The sequence below is a fragment of the Coloeus monedula genome (genome assembly GCF_965178545.1).
Source record: "Coloeus monedula genome assembly, chromosome: Z".
Classification (NCBI taxonomy): domain Eukaryota; kingdom Metazoa; phylum Chordata; class Aves; order Passeriformes; family Corvidae; genus Coloeus; species Coloeus monedula.
In genome coordinates this window covers 74,989,677-75,015,182 of record NC_138822.1, presented here as the reverse complement: position 1 = coordinate 75,015,182, position 25,506 = coordinate 74,989,677, and the positions used below count along the sequence as shown (strand labels likewise).

At 42.7% G+C, this 25,506-nt stretch overlaps 1 protein-coding gene across 1 annotated transcript in view; it reads right to left on the bottom strand.

The window, feature by feature from the left end:
- Positions 1-25,506, bottom strand: part of PDZD2 (PDZ domain containing 2) — a gene marked incomplete at its 5' end in the record, with an annotated part of 135,253 nt that overhangs the window by 413 nt on the left and 109,334 nt on the right. Inside the window, 11 exons of the mRNA XM_082302084.1 lie at positions 1,308-1,442; positions 3,502-3,772; positions 6,107-6,208; positions 9,262-9,379; positions 10,010-13,574; positions 15,598-15,742; positions 16,891-17,681; positions 18,828-18,996; positions 19,775-19,878; positions 20,844-20,925; positions 23,733-23,865. Of these exons, the coding sequence (XP_082158210.1) occupies positions 1,308-1,442; positions 3,502-3,772; positions 6,107-6,208; positions 9,262-9,379; positions 10,010-13,574; positions 15,598-15,742; positions 16,891-17,681; positions 18,828-18,996; positions 19,775-19,878; positions 20,844-20,925; positions 23,733-23,865 (5,615 nt within the window). The remainder of the gene's footprint in view (positions 1-1,307; positions 1,443-3,501; positions 3,773-6,106; positions 6,209-9,261; positions 9,380-10,009; positions 13,575-15,597; positions 15,743-16,890; positions 17,682-18,827; positions 18,997-19,774; positions 19,879-20,843; positions 20,926-23,732; positions 23,866-25,506) is intronic.

Genomic DNA, 25,506 nt, shown 5'->3' with positions numbered 1-25,506 from the left:
TTTCCACTGGGATGAAATAAACCGGTTTTTTCCCAACTGCACCAATTTCAATACAAATCACAGCTGCTCAGCTCAGCTCTATCAACCTACCCCATGCTGCATCTCACAGAAAAGGTTATTTTAACCAAGATAAAGCCTTGTTCTCCGAGAAGATGTCTGGTTTTGAAGGAAACAACAGAAGTATATTAAATATGCTGAATGTTACCTCTGTAGCTGTAAGAAAATCTGGTTGATAAAATAACCGTGACATGTGGGATGGATGTACTTTCTCAATTTTAGCAGGGTAATAAGCAGATAATGCAGTAGATTGTAAAACCTGGGATGAACAAGCCAAACACTGGTAGCAAACTTTGGACAAACACCATTCACGGAAAGCTCCTAGAGAGGCGCACACCTTTCACTACTGATGAAATAGTATTTTCTGTAATGATAATTAAGCTAACATGAGTCATCAGAGCAAGGGGAAAAGGGCTGTATGTAAGGATGTAAATGAATGAGCTCAAAAATTAAACGTCCTTTACCCAAAGAAGCACTTTCTAAAGAGGGGAAAAACAAACACACACAAGAACTGCGAAGCAATTCAGTAAATACCTGTTTGATTTTTTATCTTGATGAGGGAATAAACCACACATTACTGAAAGGTAATTCTGTAAAAATGCTGTGCACATTCAGTTTCATTGAGAGTTTCAGCTGCCTTCAGAAAGGGCCTTATTTTTCACTAAACTGACACATGACATATGAAAGTCACAGTGTAGTTCTGGGATTGGTTTTCTATGTATGGCTCATGTAAGTTTAACTACCTGATGACAAACAAAGCACCCAAGACTGGCAGCTTTTGAATACAAATATCCCATATTCTTAGCAAAAACTAATGTTAATATTAAAAAAAAAACAAAGACAAAAATATGGTAAAATTCACAATTGGACATAATGCAGGGCGGTGCTTGAGTACCACACTGGTTATATGCACTATGTATTTCTTAGGAAAGAGAACTGGATAAGGCATGAATGTCTCAGACCACTATATAGATGACTGCTGCTGTAGTCTAATGTCTAGAAGAGTGGACAGAGCCATGCTTAGTAAAGCAGATTGCTCCACAAACATTTACTAGCAGATGCAATCCCTAGCCATTCCCAGGAGCGTTTTTTCTTTTAATGACCACTTTGGCCTAGTAAGTGGTAATAAATGAGAGCCACAAAACCCACCCTTGCTTCAAAAAAAAACACTGAGTACAATAATTGAAATATCTGTACTTTGCACAGACAAAAGGAAAACTGGGATAACATCCACTGCATGCATGTAGTACCTTTAAATATCCTTTTTACAAGCAAGGGCTTATCTCCAGCAATGGAAGCTTTTCCACCATCGAGACTGAATCCCAAGCCAGCAGAGGTTTTCAATAATTCAACGCAGATGACATCATTCATATCCAGGTTTGGATCTGCAATTGAACATACACAGCATCTTGTTATGCAGACAACAGTAAATTGCAAGTTGTATTTGGTTGGTTTTTGCTTTTGCTGCAGTGACAAGACAATTCAGAGTTCAGTTACTCAGACTAGAACAGGCCACCAAGCTTCTCAGAAGTGAATGTGTTCTACTGTAGCTGTGAATGGGAGACAATACAAAATGCATTTACACACAGAGATATTTTCAGTTTACATGTTCAACAAAACCTGCCAAGGCATCTTTTTTTTGGGCAAAATTATAGCTAGCAAATTTAGCAAATGCTCTAAACATCAACAAAATAACTGAAAAATTACAAAAATAGGGAGTGGAGAGCATTTATTTTCCTTTCATTTGTTCCCTTTGCTTATTCAATGAGCCACATCTTTTTAAGTAACAGGAATGAATGAAATGTTTCATTAAGCAAACATATTCCATTCTCTTAAGCAAAAATCTGTAATCACTTACTAGGGTGAAAAATTGTTTCTAGTTCCCTATCTAAGTATTTGATTATAATTAACTGTAGTTGCACCATGCCTCCTACATAGCAGATATTTCTGAAATGCAATACTGCTGTAGCTCAAATAAGATACAATTTTGCTTAAGAGGAAATAAATCTGCAGTTTTGGAAAACAGGATCCTCTTTGCTTAGTGTGGATGTAGTAATTATGCAGTCTGCATTATCACAAATTACTGCTACTGTTATCTCAGACAAGTTTAAATGTTATCTAAAACATCTGGAGATGTCCTTTGCCTGGAAGGGTGGAAAGAGGTTCTGAATAACCCAACACTATTTTGTTGCCTGGAAGGGTGGAAAGAGGTTCTGAATAACCCAACACTATTTTGTTTATGAGATCATGTTGCCCCCTAGTGCCTGGACCCAGCAGACATTCTGCATTTGTCAGGGTGCAGGATGTAGGGAGTTTAGGGCAGAGAGGGATTCTGAAGTAATTACATAGATTATATCCACGGGAGCAATTCCAGAAAGGCTGATCCATTAATTAACAGTGTGCTTTCTTCTTTTTTTTTTTTAAGCTGTGTTACAAAGTCGTATCATAAAACTCAGTGTAAGCATAAAACAATAGAAACTGCTACAGAAAATAAAACCCTGTGAGAACAGTAATTATTTCAGCCAACAGATTAAAAATAACTAAGTGGCAGCTCCATGTCCTGGTTTTGGGGTGGACAGAGCCGAGTGCCTGGTGCTGCCCTGGAGGGCAGGACAAACCCTTGCCAACTCTCTCAGCAGAAAGCTTGTAACTGTGGCCCACTCCCTCCCCAGGACCCTGCAGCAGTGCAGCTCTGGAGCAGGTCATCCCCCTGCTCCCAAGCAGCACCATCCAGACAGGTGCTGAAGAAGTCTGGGTCTTAAATCTACAAAAAAATTCCAGAGATCTCTTCCTAAGACTCCAGGTCTTAGGACCAAAGGCCTTTACACCAAAATGCTGTCTTGTTACTGAACAGGAACTTAATATTCCACTGATACATTACCACTTAAACCATTTATCCCTACTTTCCTACAGGATGGCTGAGTTCAATATGGCTTACTTCCATTTACTGCAATATAAAAATAATTTTTTCTATGTTTCTAGTAGAAACAGTACGAAATCTGCTTTTACAGAGAACAAGCTCAGTTCCTATGCATAACAAATTGCAGGGCATGGGGTTTGATTTTTTTAAAATTTTTAAAATAATTTCTGGTTGTTTTCTTTCTTCCATTGACTACTGTTATTACTTAAAAGGAGTTTGTCCTGGATTGGAAGAATACACGGAACCACTTACCTAAGTAGAAATTGGATTCGGCCCTAAATTAAGTCTTCTAAGTTTGTGCCTAGTTACAATAATTAAAAAAAAAACAAAAAAAACCCCCAAACAACAAAACCCCAAACTGTGTTTAGGTTCCAAAAAGAACAAATAAAACTTAAAGGTAATTTCATTTTCTCCCTTCAATCACATAAGGCACAGACGCTTTTAATCTAAAACACATGGATATTTTTCCCTTCAGTCTGCTCTGCAAAGGAATTCTTCCAACTGTTCTTGGACAAAGATCATACCTGCTCCTATTTCCATGGAAACATCCTTTCCAGACCCCACACATTTTCTGCCACTAGCTGATATCTCAAGTCTGGAGGAATTGTTTGTTTTGTCTTTTTCCTTGTGGATGACAACAACGGCATATTTGTACAGCCTTGCGTGATGAAGAGTATTCAGGACATCCCCATGGACTGAGCTGGCCAGAGATTTGCCATTGATTGACAGAACAAGATCTCCTCGATGGATAGTCCCTTCTTGAGATGCCACTCCCTTTGAAAACACTCTGTGGACCTAAAAGAAAGGTTTTAACAAGGGTATTTTAATCTCATGACCACACAAAGCATTCTACAGGCCAAGGTGAACACAGACGCTTTACTAAGATTTGCAGCCAGTGTCCACTGCCTGGATATTGAGCACATAGCATCTGCTCCAGTGAACACCCTCAAAGTGACGAGACAGAGCTGCATTTGGGGATGGGGGAGTTCAGAGGAAAAGATGGCGTTATTGCATGGTCATTTCTAAGCCAAAGATAAGAAAAACAGCTAAGGAATGTAATATCACAATCACTTATGCTTTCACTAAACTCCTCAAAGGCCTTCAATTAACATATTTCAAGTGACACAGAGGTCAAATCCATGTCCGTGCCACAGCAACCACCAAGAACGCTGCGGTGTGTGACACCCACTCCCCCAGTTCCCACTGACTGGGACATGCATCCTGTGCTGTTTTCAAATGCACATTTCTAAACATCTGTGCACAGAAAGGCTCTGACTTACTGCAGCTGTACAAGTATTTAATTGTTCGCCTCAATCTGGCTGATCAAATATCATGTGAATGGATGGAAAGGGATGATTTAGCGACTTGAAATGCATTTTTCTAGAGAAAAAAAATACTCTATTCAGGGTGGATTAAACTTTGAGAAAACTTCCAGCAAGTTTAGATGTGTGTCATTTACAAAGAGGAACTGACTAAAAGACTCAAGATCCAGTATTTAAGGACTTGCCTACTAGGCACTCTAATTTTAGCAGCCAGAATATGGTTTCCCATGGAGACAGTACTGGGTCTGCCAAGCAAATGTTCAAGGCAGCAAATCCGTGGACACAATTCTGCATGGCATTATCTTTAGGAATTTATCCTAATACCCAGACCAACAGCAAGGCATTAGAAACCTTTTGGCTCCTGCTCCATCTCATTGTAGGGCCACACTGAGATGGGCACCTGCTACAACCCACAGATTCAAGGAGATAAATTTCCAGCCAGTCTAAGCAGGCATTCAAAGCTGGAATAACAGCCTCAATAACAGATCTAGGCATGCAAATGCAAGTGGAATACAGGGGTCATGTCCAAAAAAATCTGCTGCCTTCCCTCAGTTGCTCAGCTCCTCAGTACCTTGAAGCTCACCAGGCATTTCTATTTCTGCATCCAAGTGTGGATATAACAGCCCATCTAAGCAGCTCAGTACCCAATGGCAACCCTAAACATACCTGGGACCCAGAATCCCAGTAGGTCAAGAACATTAATAAGATCCCTTTACACCCACTGAACAAAAGCATCAGGAAAGAGCAGGAACAGACATTCTTCTGGTCTCATGGCTAACAGAACTCAGGAAAAGGACTTCATCAGTTCCTCAGTCTGAGAGAGCTTATTTTTTAGGTAGAGTCTCGGTCTCTAGGTAAGGAATTCTGTAAGGAACTCTCTGGGTGGGACACTGTTGAGCCTTCCTCTTGCTCAGAGCTGCCACTGTTTGGGCCAAAGACAGGGAACAACTTCTCCAGTGAGAGAAGTAGAGGCCTGCTCTCTAGACTTTGACCATATTCTAACTTAATGACAGTTTAATATAAAATACTTTTATTTATTCTGGTCTTCTCTAAAAGAAAAACCCAGAAGATTCCTGCAAGGGCTTCTGCAGGCCCCAAAACAGAGGACATACCCTTCTTCTAATCCCAGCATTTAATGGATCTCTCTCTTTTGGGGCAGAATTTAAATGCGTATTTTGTGTTAAAGAAACCGTCACACAGGACACCAGTTTTCTTGGATTTTTCTGTCTCACTGATCTGTTTTTGAACAGTCACTTTTTACACACCAGTATCTTAATAGGACACTATCTTTTGTTCAGAATGCTCCTTAAGACTTAAAAAATCCCTAACCAGACAACAACCCTCATTAACTGACCACCCACAGGTCTTATTAACTCAAAACAAACTTGTGATGTGAAATTCATAATGTTTGCTGAGGTCTGCAACAATCAGTCTCAGGATCTGAAAAATCCTTCAAAAACTTTGCTGCACAGAGTTTCCTTTCAAGAGCTGGGAATGAAAGTCTCCCCTAAAAGGCTGTGTGCACTGCAGCTGCATGCAGAATTTTATTTAAATGCATAGGATTTAGATCTAGCCCATCCCATCCAGTAACAGATTTTTAAATCCTGAAAGCATAATTGTTATCCATCTCCAATAATAAAAATTACGCTTCCCAGACATTCTGATTTCAGTAGCAGATGGTAAGCTGCTGCTTCTGAGAGACACTGTGAATGACTTGCAGTGAGTCTTGATAAACGAGCACTTGATCTAATCACCAGCCTGCTTTAAAGTGAGCTTTGTAGAAAAATGACTTGCAGCCATCACTTACTGTGACTGATTTCTGTTCCAAGTCTATTCCTCCAGCAACACTAAATCCCAGGCCAGCTCCTTCTTCTTTGTGCAAGACTACAAAGTATGTGTCTTCTTTGCTCTAGCAGAAAAATGGAGGTGCACAGGAAAGGGAAGAAGAAACACAAAACCAAAAATCAAGACCAAGCACCCACATAAATGACAAATTCCCCATACCCACAGATTATGGCAGGTGAAAAAAGGCAACTCAAGGAATTAAAACTGAGATGTTAAATGTGTTTCACTTCATGCTACAGAATGAAGCAGCCATCTAGGAGAACTCAGGTGACAAGGAAGATTTCTTCAGCCAGTTCAAGGCTAGAGAACAAAGTCAAAATTAGGGTAGTGAAATGGCATTAAACTTTGGGCAGCTTAATTTCCACAGGCTGTAGTCAGTTTTGCATTGTTCAACATTTTGCAGTCAAAATGCAATATCCCCATACACCTTTCTGGACAAAGCACTGTACTATTTAGGGAATTACTAACACTTTTGTTATCCAATTTCTTCTTCCTCTTGAAAGGATAACATCGATGTAATGCAGAGCAGTTGCATGGACCTCTTCTCAGTAGTGCTGGACAATCTTGCAAGGCGCAGTGGCTACATTGCTGAAGCCTGGGAAGGTCAGATTGGACAGCAGAAAAAACTCTTTCACTTGGGAGATGAAAGTAAGGACCTGTTAATGACCTAAACAAGACTAAGCTGCGCCATTGCAGAAATGGGAGCATCCAGCACAGGAAAAGGATTGGTGCAGGTTTGCATCCAACAAGTCTGATGCTGTCACAGAGATCACATTTTGTGGTATAAGGGGAACTGTAGGAAGGAATTTGGTGGAGCAGGCACATAATAGCTAGCTCTGGAGCAGAGCATTAGATGTGGGAAGTAGAAAGCAGGTTTCTCAGCTTTTCCCCAGGACCCCATCTAACACCGGTTATTTCCAGAAACTGCCAATACTAAAATTAATAGTAAATCATTAGAAACCAATCTCTTTAATCTATTTAGCATTATTTACTTAGTTCACTAAACTCAACATATTAACTCAGCATTTGCCTTTTGTTTTGAAAGACACAGATCATTAGTGGTTTTGGTGAAACAACAGTCAAATTTTTGGTTTCACTGCATCTTTTTTGCCAAAAAGTGTCTGTGGAAGAGTTCCTACACTAGAGGCATCCCTGCAATATACAGAGGCAATGTCAGAAACTGATGTCACCCTGTGCCACATCACTGATCCAGCAGCACTCAAGGAGAGAGGAGAAGTGAGGGCAGAACATCTTTGTCCACAGTGTTTTGTAGATGATAAGACCCTGCTCACCTGTACTCAAGTCAGAACAGCTTTATGTTTGGCTTGAAATAATAAAATCAGTTAAGTAACCAGGCTAGCCCCTTTCCAAGTGCAGTGAAGGCAAAGGAAATATATACCTATCTTTGACTGTTAGTACTATAGCAACCCTTTTTGTTCAAGAGGGCAGGCTCTTTCCAACCCTTGATTATCTCAACTTAATTTGCTTAACACTGGTGAAGGAAAGAAAAAAAGTCAGTTAGTTCAGATGTTAAAAGAGTTATCCAAGGATCATATGTGTTGAGCCAGCCAACAACACAGTCTGGATACCGGCTTCCCATTCCCTAGGTGCATTCCCTCCCGCCCCAGCCCTCAAAGCTGCTCCTTGCCAGCACATGTAATATTGGGTAGAGACCTGGTTATGGATGCTTACTGCTTTACTTGCACACACAAAGGACACACCGGGCCTCCAGTAATCACCTCTGTTTAGACTGTCAGCCAAAGATATCAGTCATAGAGACCTAAATAAAATGCCCTTTTTTCATTATTAGTAGTAGCGTTTATTAAATGCTAGCAGAAAATTCAGCACTGTTTAGAGCAAAGGATGGTGACAAACCCTTCCCAGGGAAGCTCTCACTCCAAATCAGGCAGTCCATCTCATTTTTCAACAACTGGATAACTACGAAGAACTGTTCTATTGTACATTCAAAATCCACCATTTGAATAGCATAAAATTTTCCAGAGTATGTGCCACACTGGGCTTAAATATGGATAAGAAACTATGCAGACAAGAAGTGCATTCCAAAAAGCATTCAGCTTTATAAATACTTGAGCTCTCAGACTCTGAAAACTAGCATAAATAAATAAATCTCTCCAAGACCCCATGCAAAATATTTTAGAGAAAACTTAATTACCTCTGTCCAGTTGTGCAATCCAATCCTAATTTTATCAGTAAACCTAGGTAACCCTCTTGGCTCACCAAGCTTTTGAGACTTGCATGCTTTAGCTAGGCTGTGCCCTGGAAGGAGATAAAGCTGGATATTTTCGGGAGGTCCTTTCCCCCCTCAGCCTGTTCTATGTTTGAAATTGCAATCTTTGTGCACAAAACTCAAGAACACTCTAGATGCAGCTCAGCCAGCAGTTATGCAGACCAGATGGCAGTTTCCCTTCCAGCACTGTCATTATTTTATCAACTTCTGTTCTGATTTAATAAGGATGTGGATGTATCCCACAAACAGAAACACCGAAAGCAGGGAAGTAATGTTCTGGCAGGCATTTCACTTTGGAAGTCTTCTTCAAACACCTAGATAATGAAGCAGGTTATCTCGATGCAAAAACCAGTTTCCACAGAAGAGAACAAAAAGGTCACAGGAGTCTCTTATAAACTCTTCAGCAGCCACATTCTGGTGTCCAAGTTCAGCATTAAACAAAAGAAATTCAACTTCTGTGATTTCAGCTTCTAGCAGTAAGCATCAGGCACAAAGAGGAGCAGAGCTTCCCTTGCATGGTGGGGAAACTGAGTCTGATCCAGATGGCTGGCGGAAAGCTAAATTCTGATGTGCAGTTACCGGGGAGCCCAGATGGAAGAATACTTTTCCACTTAAAATAGGTATATTTATTATGACTCAAAACTTGCTTTTGAACTTTATTATACAAAAAGCCATTCAAAATTATTACAGGCTTATAGCAGGCATTCAAAAGCCAGCATTAGTAAAATTAACATCAACTGCAGTTGATAGCAATAGCCTGCCACGGGACTACTGGAGGAGCCCTCAAACAGTTTGGAGAAGATTTTATTGACCCTTAAGAAAACCCTCAAAAATCCACCAATAATCCAGTTTTATCTTGTGGTACTTACCTTTACTTGTGCTTTGACTTCTTGGAGCATAGCAGCAACATCACATTTTGGTACTACCACTGACAAAACAGACTGCAGTTTTTGCTGGTCCAAGCTTGAGATGAGCAGCTGATCCAAGCTAAAACAAACATAAAAAGACAGAAGAGCTCTGTATTTCCCAGCTTTGTAGAGATACATTTCACACATACAGCATAGGCTGTATTAGTATAAATGGCAAAGAAGGAGTCTTGAAAACTGGTAAGAAATGGTGTCTGCTGGCAGAATAGGAAGGGGCAGAGAACATAAATTTAAGAATAACTCTGAACAGTCCCTGTTCTGTTCCCCTCATCCTTCCCCAATGGTTTTAGCAACAGACATTAACAGGAGACTGCTACATCTGAAGACTGCTTCTGGCAGGACAACAAGCTCGTTTGTCACCACAGGGTGTGCTGGCAGCCAGTGCTGTGCAGCCCCCCCTCCACCACTACATGTTACTGCTGTAACATGGCCAAAAACTGACCAAAACCAGCTAGAGGGGCCACAGAAAAGGAGCCCAGCCATGCCAGGATAAAATGTTTCATCCTGTACTGGAGCCAAGACACAGCAGCATGGCAGCTCCAAGGCATCAAGAGCATGAATGGCACCCCCAGACTGTGAGGGGACAGCAGGCTGTGGCCACAGCTGAAACATGCTTTGGGGCAGACCTGTAGCAGAGTGGAAGCTTTGCCTTGGGTAGGGATGAAACAATAAAAGCAAAGCTGACACCAACCTGATGGACCAGCTGTTTCCCTCATCCAGAGAGCTGACATGGGGCACATCATCGTCTGAGGCAGAACCTGGCGTCCCTGAGCCGCTGTCCCGGGGGCTGCAGGCTCCCATTCGCATTGCACCCAGCTCCGCACGGCTGCAGCGGCCTGGAGTAGCTGCCCCGCTCTGGGCAGACGTGTCAAGGGCTCTATGGGGTGTGATTTCCAGCTCTGTCTTGAAGCAGGCGGGCTGTGGTGGCTCTGAGAAGCCCTCTCCGCACAGCTTGTCCAGGTCGGGCATGCTGAGGGCTCTCAGCTCCCGCAGCCTGGAGCGGGACAGTGGCGGCCGCCCCAGGCCCCGGCTGCGACGCACCTGCGAGGCCAAGGTGGGGAAGGCGGACACGTCTGCTCCAGCGCCGCCCTCCTCGCTCCTCTGGGGCTTTCCATCCCCTTTGCCACCCTCGGTCACACATACGGGCTCTGTGCCAGGGGCAGACTTGGCCACAGCGTTGGCTGGGCTAGGGCTGCCACCATAGGAGCTCAAGCTGCGCCGCAGCACCCATGGTGCCTCAGCAGAGCTGGATGTGGTGGCCAACCCACCACACGACCTCCTGGCAAGGGGCAACCTTGCAGCAGAGCATATATCAATGGCCTTCACAATGGGCCGGTCGAAATTTGCCAGGTTTTCAAAGGATTTGATCCTCTGTTTGACAGAGAAGGATGAAATCGGCTCATGTGGCCAGTTCAGTTCATAGTAATAGTAATTCCTCCTGAAGCTTCTCAGTTTATCAGCAGTGGGGTAGCTGATGTCACTGACCTTCTGGGCACTTTTGGAGGTGTACGCCTGTTCCTTTCCACTCTGGCTGTTAGGCAGATTCAGGTGAACCATCTTCAACATCCCTGTTGCTCCCTGTGCGTATTTCTCCTCTGCAGTTTGGCCCTGGGGGCCTTGCACAGGGTGAATCTCTGCAGCATGGCAGTCCTCCCTCAAGTGACCTGATAACTGGGATGGCATTGAGTAGGTCCTCGTCACAGGTTTTGACAAGCCACACAGATGTCTGTCTCCAGCAGTGTCCGCTTTCGAGAAATACTGCACAGTCCCCACCTCCTCAGTCAGCTGAGGCACCTCTGCGTTTACCTCTTCTGTTTTCTCCAGCAATGGCAGCCGCAAAAACGATGCTGGTGAGGAAGAGGCAGAGGAGGAGGAGGAAGGGGATGATGAGGAGGAAAGCTTCACCTCAATGAAGGTGCGCTGGATCTCCTGCCCTTCCAGTTGCTCCTGCTGAACTGAGGGGGACCTCAGTGAAGAAGAGCAGGCTCCAGCAGATGTTCCTACATTTTGCAGATCTAACTGCCTAAGGTCATCCGCACTGTAGATGCTCTTGATTGTGTTCAAGCCTGTTCCAGGGTTATCAGTCCTCCCTTTCACATACTCAACTTTTGGTGCCCCCTGAGGAGGTGAAGTGACTATGGACTGACTGTCTCTGGCTCTGAAATCATCCGCCTTAGCATCCTTACCCTGACACACCACAGCCTGCATGGAAACTTGCTTCTCTTTTGGCTTTCCCCATGATAGCTCTCCACAGCCACATTTCATTTCACCACTCATGGTCGGGCTGCTACTGCCATTCAAGAGAGGCAGAAGTGAATCTCCAGAAATTACCAGAGATGGTTTATTTTCTAGCTCTGATTTCAGAGTCTTTGAGGCTGCTGAAATGCTCTTTCCAGGATCTGAGCTTGTAGGGGAATTACGGGACAGCGGTGTTTTCTTTCCCAGGAGTTTGGGGGACAGCTGTGGAGAAACAGAAGCCCTTTTCTGATCAGCCCCATTGACTTTGGTAGGAGTAATGCCAGAAGAATCTGAATTTGTCTTTGCTTTGCTTTTGATGGTAAACCCTTTTAGCTTTGGTCCTGCTTTAGATTTCTGATTATTTAAAAGGGTGTCCATTATACTTTTTTGTGCCATTGCCTTAGACTCCTGACAGGATTTTTTCTGTGAGGATGGGCTGTGCGGTACTGCAGCTCCTTTGCAGTGATTTGTGCCTGAGCTTTGGACTTTTCCATTTGAAGTCCTTCCTGAAGCCACAGAGTTAATTTTCTCATTTTTTCCTGGCAAGTCATGAGTTGCATTAGCCTTTGGATCTTTAGATCTAGTGGGAAAGGGTGACCTGAGTGATATTCCTCTTGTTGGCGATGCATTCACATGATTGCTGTCTGTTTTAGACAAGGTGGACAAACTGTTGGTTTCTTTCTTCACCAAGCAATAATTAACAGCATGATTACAGTCATCAACTGCCATTTCACTTTCAGATTTGGATCTCTGCTCATCACGACATCCTTCTTTCTCAATCAAGTTGTTCTCCAAGACACTGACATTTCTAGCAGAGCAAAAGCCTGTTTTTTTGCAGTGCAGAGACCCTTTTTCTTCAAGGGATTCACAGCATTTCTTATGTTCATTACTGTTCCCCAAATCCATCTGTTCTGCACGTAAGGCACCATTGTTACAGAAAGAGTAAACTTCAGGGATATTGACTGAATTCTTTAGGATGTCTTTTTCTGGCAGGAAAACTGAGGAAGGAGAACACAAGGGTGCAGAGGACACATCTGGACACTGTGAGGGACATGGAGTGGGACCACCAGGATCTTCCAAACCTAGTTTGTTGATGCTTGTCTCCAGTGACCCACACATTGCACAGCCCTCATTTTGCAAAACTTTGCCACTGTAAGGATGCAGCGGGGACAGTGAGGATGAGCTTGTTCCAGAGGTGAGATGATGCTCCTGCGCGGGCTTTTGCAGCTCGTCGTTCACGCAACAAATCTCAATTTGCTCCTCATCTGACTCTGTTGCAGTACAGCCTGCAGGGGCACTAGCAGCAGCACATTGCCCAAGCAACACCTCACTAGCACTGTCAAAGGCTTCTGTGACAGACTCTGTGTCCGAGTGAGAATCCTCCGCAGCCCCATACATTGACTTTGGAAACAGGTCACTCCTCTTACCTTCCAGAGAGTTTGCTGCAGGCAACTCATCCTCATTCAAACTGCTAAAATTCCTAGAATAGTTATTTAAAGAGTTTTTATTCACAGTAAAAAGTTTGCCTGTGTTAATGGAATCCAACACAGACAGCCCCAAAACCCCTTGTGCACTAGCTCCACAATTCACAGTTTTTTCCAGCAGCTCCTCCTTGGCTGCTCGTGGCTCAGACCCGGGGCAGCCTTCATCAGTGCCACAGCAGCACATCGTGGTGTACTCGTCGCGGAGGGGACTCTCCGCACGCGACGGGGTGCGTGGGGCCCTGCTCTCGGAGGCACCCATCTGGCTGAGCAGGTCATCGATGTCGGTGACAGGGATGGCCGTGCAGTCCTCGTCACGGCTGCCCTTCAAGGTGCCTCTGTGCACGTCCCTGCTGGTGGCATCAGGCGGCAGTGTTGCTCTCTCCGCTGCACAGCCGCTGACAGCAGCTTGCAGACCCGCTCTTTCTCGCTTCCCAGAACTCTGTTCTTCCTCCGTTGCGAGGACGCTGTTGACATTGGCCTGATTTTGAGCGTCTGCCCCTGGAGACAGGATGAGGCTTGTAAATCTGCTGACAGCTGCATCATGATTTAAAAAAAAAAAAAAAAAGGCAAAATCCTGTCAAATCTAGGAAGTGATATAGAAAACACCAGGTTTTATTACAAAAATAGACACCCACATTGACTACATGTTTTCATTCTGTTCTGCACTCCTCCTCTTCTGTAATGATGTTTACAAAAACTCAAATTAATCATAACCCTGTGTTTTTGAGTAGTGCACAGAAGGGAGCAATCCACTTATCCAAGGTGAGTAGTCATGATCTGTTTAACTCTCATCTTTGAAACTGCAGCAGTCAAGCAGCCAACTACCAAAGTGTCAGCATGCAGCAAGTCACGCTGAGCAGCACTGCTTCTCATCACTTGTTTGATCACTCAAGTCTCCAATAGAGACTCCAGAGAGCACAGAACGCCCTGACATAGCAAAGGTGACCAGATAACACAGTGACAGTCTGTGCATAAATAACTTAGCTCTGACCCCTCAGCACTTCTGCAGGTGTTCAATGTGACAGGCATGGGTGATGTTATGCACACATTAAGCACATGGGCTTTACTGCACTTCTGGGACAGACCTCCTTGCTTCCAGGACATGTTTAACCCGCTCCTGGGCAACACACTGAGCTCCTTGTCACTGCTGCACTCTGACACATTCCTGCTCACCCATTTCTCACATCTTCAGTTTTCAGCACTTCACCCTAAGCACCAGATTCCACCTCTCTACACTGCTTCTGAGATATGCATCCCCATTCAAGCTGCCTTCCAGAGGCCAGTTACTATGACATGGGGCCTGAAAAAGTATGGAGAAGGAGAAGTTATTCACAGTGTCAGCATCCTTTCCTGCTCATTCAAATGTGCCTGTGTGTCTCTGTACTTCTCACACAAACCTGCAGGATTATCCACATCACTTAATTTAGGTATCCATATTAAGAAGTGCTGATTCCTCCTGAGTCAACAAGGGAAAAACACCTCAGGACAGCAATCTGAAGCAGCCAAGTTAGAATCTGAAGTACTGGCCTGCTTCAGCATGGCGGATCACTGGCACCTTTTCTGCCAGTGGGACAAGGAAAGGGGAAGGATGAAGCACAAGAAGTGTCAGACAAAGGAGTTCCAATGTGTCTTTACCCCAATGCTATTGGTTTGAAAAGCCACAGCAATCTCAGGAAACAAGAACAAGATTCTGCCATGCCTGGAATTCCTTAAAGAGTAACTGGAAGTCAAGCATCTGGAAGCACTTTAGGTTCCCAGGTATTAATAGGTACACAAAGCAGATCATAAGCTAGAACAAAGCAAAATATTATGTTCTTCCTGAATTTGAAAAGTATGCTTTTCTTTTTCAAACACTCATTTCCACACCACGTAATTTGTACAGTCTGTGGGGATTCATATATTGCTGTAGCAGCATAAATCAGCCCTGAGCAGAAAGCAAGGAAGTATCAAGTATTTCAACTCACACTAGAAAACCTTTTGTAATGAAACATCCAAATAAACATTTTTATAAGATTTTCGTTTTCTTGGGTTTACTGTTTCATCTTCCTGCACTTTAGACAATTCTGACGCAAAAAAGGGAAGGAAAGAAAAGAGGCTTTTAATGTATTATTGTCCATTCATAAAAGTATTACTAGAACTTCAGATTTAAAGAGAGAGAAATTTGATTATAAAGGGCCAATATATTTAATGAACAAGCACAGCAATAAAATGAGTTGTCAGGATAAGAGTCACTGCCATTTTAGCTCCAGGACTGCATGAAATGACTCAGACCTCTGCAAACGCTGGCAGAAGGGACCTACTCCATGTGGGACCTTTGAATGCCTCACACAGGAATATGCTTCCTCCCTTTATCATGGTGTTAGAGAGGACCCTGAAGCCTGGTTTGGTAATGAAGTGCTTTGCTTGGCTCACCAATGCAGACACAATGTCCCCCTGTCCTCTTCTCTGAATCCATGTGGAAATCTAGGACAGCAGAAGGTCAGACCCAGCTGATCCAAGGATGTTTTGTTCACTGGTACCCAGAATAAATGGTACAAAAGCAAAACTACTTTCTCACCTGATGCTGCTTTCTGGATCTCCAGGGTTACGGATGTGGGAAGACACTGCATAAGCAAGCAGATTTCCTCGTACGTCATCTTGCTGACGGGGATGCTGTTGATGGTGGTAATCTCATCTCCTACAGCCATCTTGCCCATTGATCCCTGACGCAATGAGAGATTTGAGGAAATTATAAATACACACCACAAGCCCTGCCACAGAGGTAAAGATTGCAGGGAAGCAATTAATAGCTTATGAGCAACATCCCCTACTTCATGTCACTGCACAGCACAGGTATCACTGCTGTCAGTTTGCCAGCACATAAATAAAGAGCAGACTGTGCTTCTGCCAGGACGAGAATTAAAGATCAATCTAATACAGGAAGGTCAAAAGAGCTGCTGGTTTCTCTGAGAGATGAGTATCAGGATGGAAGACATAGCCCTCTTAGTTAAATGAAATGGGATGGATCAGCCCTAGCTTCTTCAGGACTGGAACACTGTGTGTCATCTTTTAATTCCATGCATGAACTACTACTCAGGTGGAACTCTCTTCAACCAGTAAACAGACATGAACTGAGCTCTCAAGGTAAAAGTTTGTTTCTAAATACTGTAAAATATGTCTGAGAAAAAGGCAGGAACACAACCCAAATCCCCAGATCTCATAGCCCCTATCTCCTCTTACTCTAGTGGCCACTAATGAGATTAAAAATGCTACAGACAGGTTTGTACATCAGAGTGTTATTCTTCTTTCTGCACTTCTGCATGTAGCAATTCTACAACCACCATGAAGTACGTATCCGTACTAGTATGGGCATGTATGAGATGCAGAAGAGCAGTGTGTTACTGGTACTACCATAGCTCTTGGCAAACCTGGCCAGCACCTAAAGCTTTGTGGCTCCAGATCCCTGTAATAGGGGGACACGTGCATATAAAATAGTAAAGCATAATAAACATTTGTTATCACCATCCTCTGCTACCAGGATTTACTCAGTTTGCTTTTGCCCATAGTTAAAAAATAAATACAAAAATGGCATTCCCTCAAAACTGCAATTGCAAGGGGGGATGAGATCATCTCAGTGGATCTGTGTCTTGCCTCTCTTAGTTTTGAATTAGCCTGGGTGCACTTCTGAATCAGAAACAGTTTATTTAGCAGCAGCTCCAGAACAACATGGGGTGAGACATTTTGCCCAGCAAGGACAAACACCTCACTTGCGCTTACTTTCAACAGATCACTTGTTTAATAATACCAATAAAAATAGTAATAATCATCCCTGCAATGGGAAGGCACATCACAACAAGGCAATTCAAATTACCATTTCTGCTGGTCCACCTGGCCGCATCCCTGTGACAACAACCTTTAAGGGCATGGCTTGGATTTCCAAATCCAGGCCGAATGACTCATGCTCATTGCGAACCAGAGTGACGACTTCAGCCTGGCCCTGCCCGGCCACATCAGGTGCTTCACACTTCCTGCTGTGAGGGAGCATCCTGGCAACAGGCTTGTTGTAAGAGCCATGCTCCTCTGTCCTGTGTCTCTGAAGGCTTCGGCACTCAGTGCTCATCATGCTTTTCACTCTGGTGACTGCTCTGTGCTCAAGTTTCGGCGATCTCTTGGATTCAAGTTGTGCTTCCCGGAGCTCCCTCAAACTCAGGCTGCCAAGACGAACTTCAGGCACACTTGAATAATCGAATGCTATGATGGGGAAAAAAGGAGATTCAATTTGCTCCAGAGTGCTGTCTGCAGACTCCACAGAATTGCTGAAGACAGGGGAGGATGTCTCCATGCCACTGTATCTCAATGACTCACTGTCCTGGCTCTCATCATCGATTTCTACAGATGAGGTTGTAATGACAATACCAGCATCCTCCTGGCTCTTGGCCCTCTGGCTTCTGTGCAAGTGGGAACTTTCGTCATCATCACTGGCGTCACCGTCATAGAAAACAACCCTCCTCTGTCGGTGAAAGGGGCTGCGGGCAGATTTGGGGCTGTCACTGAGGATGCCGGGTCGGACAGACTCCACATGCTTGTTGTGATGGCCAGATGACCTACCACTAGCTGGAGAAGCCAAACCATTTGCTTTGGTCACTCCTGCATCTCTAGCAGCTAGGAAAAAAAAAAGAGTTATACTTTAACTGTACTTACAGATGATTTTTAACACCATGCATCTCACTACAGCAGAATACATGTGGCTCTGTTTGCAGAGGAAGCTTAAGTCCTCTTCACAAAGCAAAAAGCAGGCTTTTCATGTCCTCCCTCTAACTACAGTAAACATCAAGAGGGACTGCAGATAACACTACAATTTATGGTTAATTCCCAAAGTCAGTTCATTGGCACATCTAATTCTATTTCCAGTTTATTTCTAAATTATGACTATGACTCAAAGAAGAAAGGGATGCAAATTCAAATGTGTATTTTAGTTTAAACAACAGATTTTCTTTCACATTTTGCTTAAATCTAAGCTCAGGACTCCTGCATTAACTTACAGAGAGTAAAAATTGCTTTCTTGAACAAAGACTGAAGCACACAACAATTAATTTCAAACTAACAACTAGCAAACCCAAGTACCCTTTCCATGTTCTCCTTAGAAAGAACTGCATCTTACTTCATAGAAAGTTATTTTGTTTTGCTTTGTTTGGTGGGTAATTAGAAATGTAAAAATGCTTTTAAACATTAAATAATTTACAAAGAAAATAAGCTGTAGACAAAGAAATTACTTGAGAACCACAGGAAAGGGAGGACAAATATATCCTTTGAATTGGAGATCAGGTGCATGTCAGTAAGGACATATAAGGTTCTTTTAGTCAATTACTATGGGGAGAAAGACACACATGCAAAGTATCTGATGTAAAATTGCACATTTGATTGTTTTTACACACATATTGACCCTTTGCTGTATGTGACGTTTCAAAGTTTTTGAGATAGCTGTGAACAGTTTTCCGTAAATGATCGTAAGACGATCAGTCATTTGAAAAAAAAATCCCCTGCAGTGCTCTCAATCTCATTTCATCCAAACCAATCAAACTCATTTTCACATTATCAGAACAGCGTTTTGAAGAAAATACCATGGAAACAGGCATTTCTGTGGATTGCTGTAAATTCCTTCAATTTTTCAGAATTTCATGCGATCAGCACTGGTTTGCAGTATACTGCCTGGCATTTCCTACCACCACAGCTCTCCTGTATAGGAACCCAGCACTCAGTGACTCTCCCCCCACAAGCCCAGTGACCAGACACATTTGCATCACTTACTCAGGTTGCCAGGGAGAAGCGAGCCATCATCCAACAAACTGTTCCTGTTCTTCTGACGGAGCTGCTCTTCATCACACGAGCCAGGTACAGTATCAGAGAAGGGGAGATGGCTTGTACCATCGTGGGAGAAGTACTGGGAAAGCTCTGCCTCAGAGCTGACGGATCCCTGCTGAAGAGAAGTGAGCCTGGTGACCAGCTGTCATTGATGCTTAAAGCCCCTGCTTGCATGTGAGTACCACACACTCTACTCACACTGCTGTGTCAATAAAGGAAGTTTAAAGCCAATTTTTAAAATAGAGGACATGTCAGTATATCGAGAGCCAAACTGCTGAAATTGGATGGCTGAAACACTGCACACCAACACATTTTTATTCAATACAATAAATAAAAAAGGATTCCAAATCCCACTGCTTTGCAGGTGTGGTTCAGTACAGAAACAAGGGATGAAATTACTCACTTTTGCAGTTCCCTTTATACACATTCAACACTGAGAGAAAGGAAAGCTTTGTACCTCCAGACACAGTGTCTACAGATTCCTTGACTTTCCCAGGAAAAACAGATTTTTCCACTGAAATGGCTATATAGAGGGGCTATAGAGGGACTGAATTTAGTCTCAACCTTCTGCCCACAGGCTCAGGTCTCGCTTGCAAACTTCGTCTCTGAGTCCCACAGAGCAGGGGTGCCTCCAAGGTGGCAGCAGGTGGGACCCCAGAGCCTTCTCTGCCATGCTGTGCACATCACTCCCAAAGGCTACAGTCACACAGACAAACAGGAGCTTGCTGCTGTCACAATTTAAATGTGTGACACATTAAACAAAGCCTTTTACGGAGCCCACGTGACAGGGAACAAGCATACCAGTTTGGTTTTGAGCCCCTTGACCAAGTAAGAGCTTGAGTAAAAGCTGAATTTGAAGCGGACTTTATTTTCATTGCATCTAATCCTTTTACCCGGTTTGCTGGCTCCAAGAAGCGTTTCATAGTCCAACTGAGGGGAGATGAGGTCTCTCCTTGTTTGGCCTTCACGCTAGGAGATGGACTTTTTTGTACAGCTCCTGTTAAACACGTATTAGTTAGACACCAAAAATCAAAGTTGTGGTACATATAACCAAACAAGTTTCTCATTCATCTTCTGAGCTGGTGACTGCGTTTTAACCCCACTTATTTATTATCTGAATTGCTTTCCTAAAGTGAGATTTATTTAACATTTCACAAGCTCTCGCTAAAATCAGTTGGAATGTTACTACAGAGACATGTTACACCAGCCAGGCCCAGGGCAGTGCTACGAACAAGAGGTGAGCAGGAGATGATATTCCCCACCTGTTGGAGCATGCTGCTGACTAGGGCAACCTCAAAAGACAAATTAGCAGCCACTGGCAAGGTCAATGTCAAAGTAGGTCTTAGTTGACACACATATAAAGGGGATTGTAACAAATCTAACATTTCTGTCTGAACATCACCTTACTGGTCACTTTGCCATTGCCAAGAGTTTGCTTTAATCTGCCAGACTTTAGGAAGTGCTAAGTCTAGAGTTTGAACACATCACAAAGATGCCAGAGCAAATATTTTTACATGACTTTAAAGGTCAAAATGGCATTAAAACATATAGTCCAGTATGCAACACCTGGACTTTTTCAAATGGTCACAATACTTAGTGAGATTTTTTTGCCATTAAGGACAAGCATACACAGATGGAGTAAGTCCCTCCTGTTCTTTCCCTACTGGAACACTGTACTCCCCCTCATCTTGAAAAAAGGTTAGAGCAACCACCTCTTGACAACCCTACGTTCAGGTCATGGCAGCCTAGTGAAAAAAAGCAAGTTACATAAGCTGCAGAGCCGATCCATCTGAACTAGATGTTTGTGCTAAAATTTCTGCAGTGTGATGATACTCTGTACACTGTTCTGCTGTCTTAAGGGCTCTCAAAATAATAATGCTGGGGAACTTCAGAGCATGCCCTTAAATGTTCCTGCATCTGGGAAAGAACACACACTAGAGAAGAGAACTAGAGAGTTGCTACCTGTGACGTGAGAGGAGCTGGCATCCTTGCTCTCTCGGTGGGTAGTACGCGCAATTGCTTCATCCATCTCCTGCTCCGAAACCTGAAGTAGGGTGGAAGACAAAGCTCAAACAGGGTACAAGAAATTACAAGAGCCTTACCACTTATCACAAGTATATGATTCATTTCATATACGCCACTATTTTTAAAGATGCAATAAAGAAGACCTAGTTGAGGGCTCCTAAGTCCTTGTGCCCTGACTCAGACTCTCTCGATGCCACTTTCCTACAGAAACCAGGAAACAGAAGCCTGCCAGCTACATGAACACTGCATCCAAGTGACACACAATACAAACAAATAAAAGAGCCCCAGAGTTAAAGAAATCAAATGAAGCTATTACAGCCCAGTTTTAACTCAATTAAGAGCTGTATATTGGTTAGTCAAGAAAATGGACTACTTTAAAATAGACAAAGACTGCTTTGTACAGGCATACATCAGAAACTTAGGCTATTCTACACTTAACCTACCGGAAGAATACCAGACTTCCCATAATATTAGCTGTCTTTTTAATTTTCATTTCTCCTTGCTTTTGAAAAGAAAACCTAAATCAGTAATTGCTAATTAATGTTTCTCTGGTTTTAGAATAAATACTAGTTTACCAGATTTGCTAATTCAGCCCTTAATTACTGCCATACGTTAAATTCTTATTACTGGAAAACATATGATTTTATACAGGAACAACTAGTCTGCAGGAATATATACTTAAGAACTGAAAGCAAATTAATTCTGTCAAAAATACTTTCTATGCACATTACTTTCCATGAATTAAAATTCAGCAAAAATAAAGACTACAAACTTGAGTCTTCCTGAACCATGAAGATTTGAGAGATTCCGAAGCAAACTCATCAGTTTAAATGTAGCATAAATACCATATTCACTCAGAATAACAAGAAGAAAGAAAATTTTGTGGTATTTCTTTTGGAAGTACATGAAAACACCAAAGCAAACATATTCAGCAGCAAAATGTACTGTGGACCTTTTGTGTTATAAAATAAGAAATTAAGTATAAAAATGTTCAAAACAAGATGAACTTTTGTAGAAACACATCTCTGTTTCCAGTCTGTGTCATGACCTTACAGCAAACCTAAAGTACCTGGGCTCCTGGGGCACAGGGAGCTCCTTCAGGACATGGACCAAGTCCTTAGACTATGATCCATGGCCTTAACACAAACCTTTTGGTGAAACATGTTCCAAGAGTAAAACCAGGTCCCAGGCACACTGCAGTATTTTTTTAAAGTTAACCAAAAATCCACACTTCTGCAAACTCTGCCAGCTTTGATGTTTAGTGTCCTTTATGGCTCAAGCAGTTCAAAATGAAGAGAGACAAGCTAATTCCTAACTCCAATCTGCATGCCGGTGTATTATTAAGAGGAAATTAAATAAAATACCCACACTTTTCTATGGATCCCCCAGTGCTTTCAGAAAACGGGTGACAGTAAAATAACAATAAATATGGGTTCCCACATGGACACTCCTCCAGAGATCTGGTTATGAGAGATTATGGATTCAATAGTGCCTGGATTATGGATTCAGTACTGGAAAAATGCTTTAGGGTCTCTCCAGCTCAACTTTTAGCTTTTCATACATTTCTTGGCAAAGGATTTGTTGTCATCTTAAATATTGCTTATGGAAAACTGTAATTGGAGTCACTTAATAGTTTCCCTCTGTTACTGAGTAATAGCAAGCAATTAGCTTAACTCAGTTCATCTTTTCAGCAGACACCAAGTTAGGTCACTCATCAGCTTTCAAGACCCTGCCATAGCAAGAAGACAGACAGATGAAAAAGGGCAGGCTCTACAGTGTGGTGGTTTTTTTCCATGCTCCTTGCAGACTCTCCAAAAAGTCTGTATGCCTTAATAGTGCAATCACATTGAGCCATTGTGTTGGTTCAGCACAGCACACAGACTCACCAGAAATACTGTTATCTTAGGCCATAAGCCCTTTAACAGAACCACAGCCTCTTTCTTTCTAGCAGCACCAGGCCTTCCAGCAAAGATAACAAACACTGCCAAGTAGACCCCTATTTGCCGATTGTGTATTTGATTTAGCAGAAAATACATGATTAATTACAAAATAAGAAACCTGAGTTCTCCTAGATATGGCTTTAAGGCCTCCATTTGTAGTTACGAGTTCAAAAGTCAAAGCTTTCTGGACCTACTAATGCAAATATTTTTACAGCTTCATTCCTGTTTAAACAGGAAGGTTTCATACACCCATGAAGTTCTTTGAAATATTGAAATAAAAGAAGCTGTTATTCCTTATAGCTTGGCTAATAAGCTTTCATCTTCTATCATCAATTTTTTAAAAATGCTTGAGAACACTTACTTTGTAAATACAGCCTTATTTCCAAATTGACCTTGCACGCTTTCAGTAGCAGTACACTCCATATTCTCACGTTTTAATTCCTGAAGGAAAACTTTGATCTTTGGATAGATTGACTTTATTATAGTTGATCAGTTCAAGCTGTTGATACTTATATTCCTGGCCCTAAATTGTATTCTACTCAAAGACAAAGTAACTGCAAAATAACTTCTAGGAGAAGAGGTCTTGTGCTGTATTTGCGTTGCTACTTCGTCCAAGTACCAAGAAAAATGGGAACACGTCATATTCAAGCAGTTCCAGGAAAATTGCATTTGATCAGTGGGTGACTAAGTGCAAAGCAGCAGGGACGGTCCAGCATTGCTATGACTTACAAAACTGGGAAGCATCATTACAATCCTGACATTTTGCACAATACGTGCCATTGAGAGAAAAAGCCATTTCCTTCATTTTCTGCTTTTCTGACAGCAAGGCTCAAATTACAGTGCCAGATGAAAACAACCCAGATACACTTATTCATTTTCTCCTCACCTTTGGGTTAGGATGACGACTAATGATTAGGCTGACTGGGCCTGGTCCACACTCACTCAGGATTGCGTAGGCTTCGCTTAATGCGGCGTGACGCAGGCTCACAGAATCCGCCTCCAGAATCTGGTCACCCCGGCTGCACAGAGATACAGAGTCACCTAATCACAACCACTTGTCATGCCAAAAATTTTTACCTTCAACTGATGGCCAAGGTTCTTCAGAGACACAAGTGGTCTGGAAAAGTGACTTTCAAAGAAGCTGGTCTTGCTGCTGGCTCCCAGTGATTTGAATGTTTTAAGTCCTCTTGAGTTCATGAGGGAGACCCATTCTGCACTTACTGTCAGCGCAAAAATCTCTATTAAATCAGTCAAGAAAACTGTCTGCATTCGGAGCAGGGTGAAAATAAGCTTCAATTCCAGTTCTGCATTCAGATACTTATTGAGCACAGAAGAAGAAAAATGAGATTCAGATGGGCTGTTCCTTCACACCATATTGAATTACTTAACAGAAACACTGATAAGAAATTAATGATTTAGATATGAGTTTAGGAAATGACTCCAGGGAAAAATTGGGTGTGGTAAGCCTGTATTTGCTAAAAATTAACATACAGAACCCATTAAAAAAGAAAAAGAAAAAACAAAACAAAACTCTCCTGAAAGGAAAACACACTGTGTGATTTAAAGGTATTAGGAAGAAATTCTTTACTGCTAGGGTGGTGAGGCACTGGAACAGGTTGCCCAGAGTATCTCTGGAAGCATTTGAGACCAGGCTGGATGGAGCTTTGAGTAACCTGATCTAGTGGAAGGTTCTCTGCCCATAGCAGGGGGGTTTGAAACAAGACAATCTTTAATGTCTCCTCCAACCCAAACCATTCCATGATTCTGTGATTGTTTAGTTTTGTCTTCTCAGTTTCTTAACTCTTGCTTATGGTGCTCAGATGTCTGGAACTATTAAAAAGAAAATATCATCAGCTACGGATATCATTAAAGCATTGTCCATAATTCCTGAAACATTTGCTTTGAATAGGCACTCAAAGAATCTACTACTGCTGGCTTATGTTGGGCTACTTGCGACACTGACATTGTGTTTACACTATGAGTACACACAAAGGCGAAATAACAATTGCAATTCAGTAACCTGCACTTCTGGTACAGGCTCAGGAAAGTAAAGGGTGACCTATCAGTTGTGCAATCATCCCACTGCTCTGCCCAATCTTTAGACTTACACAAATGTAGTCACTTACACAGGCCACATGACTGAGAGGGGGAGCTCAGATACAGAGGAGCTGGATTCAAACCTCCCCTGGCATTGCGAAGCCAATGTTTGATTAACAACATCTTCCAAAAATCAAAACCATCCTGTAAGTCTTGGCCTATGAAGCCATAAATTGCTGATGGGACAACAGAAGCAGTGTCTCAAAGAAGCAAGCTAAAGTCTGGGAAGAGTGCCTGGATACGATCAATCATGTAAACCTAATAAACAATACAGCTGTTACATACAGACGTAACCAGCACTGCAATGTTTTCCAAAGGGCCTGCAAGAAAGCAAGTTACCATTAAATGCTGTCTCCTGCAGACATTTCTATATGATAGGTACTTCCAAGATTTTGGCAGCAATGCCACCATAAAATTATCTTCTTCCCTTATTCCAAGAAATCAAATTTCTCTATCGCAGTTTTCCTGGTGAGCCAGGAAACAGAAGGCACTCTAGCCATGTGAAAGCAAGGCATTTGCTCAGCCTCTCTGCACCAGCGCTCGCTCCACACGCTCAAAGTGGA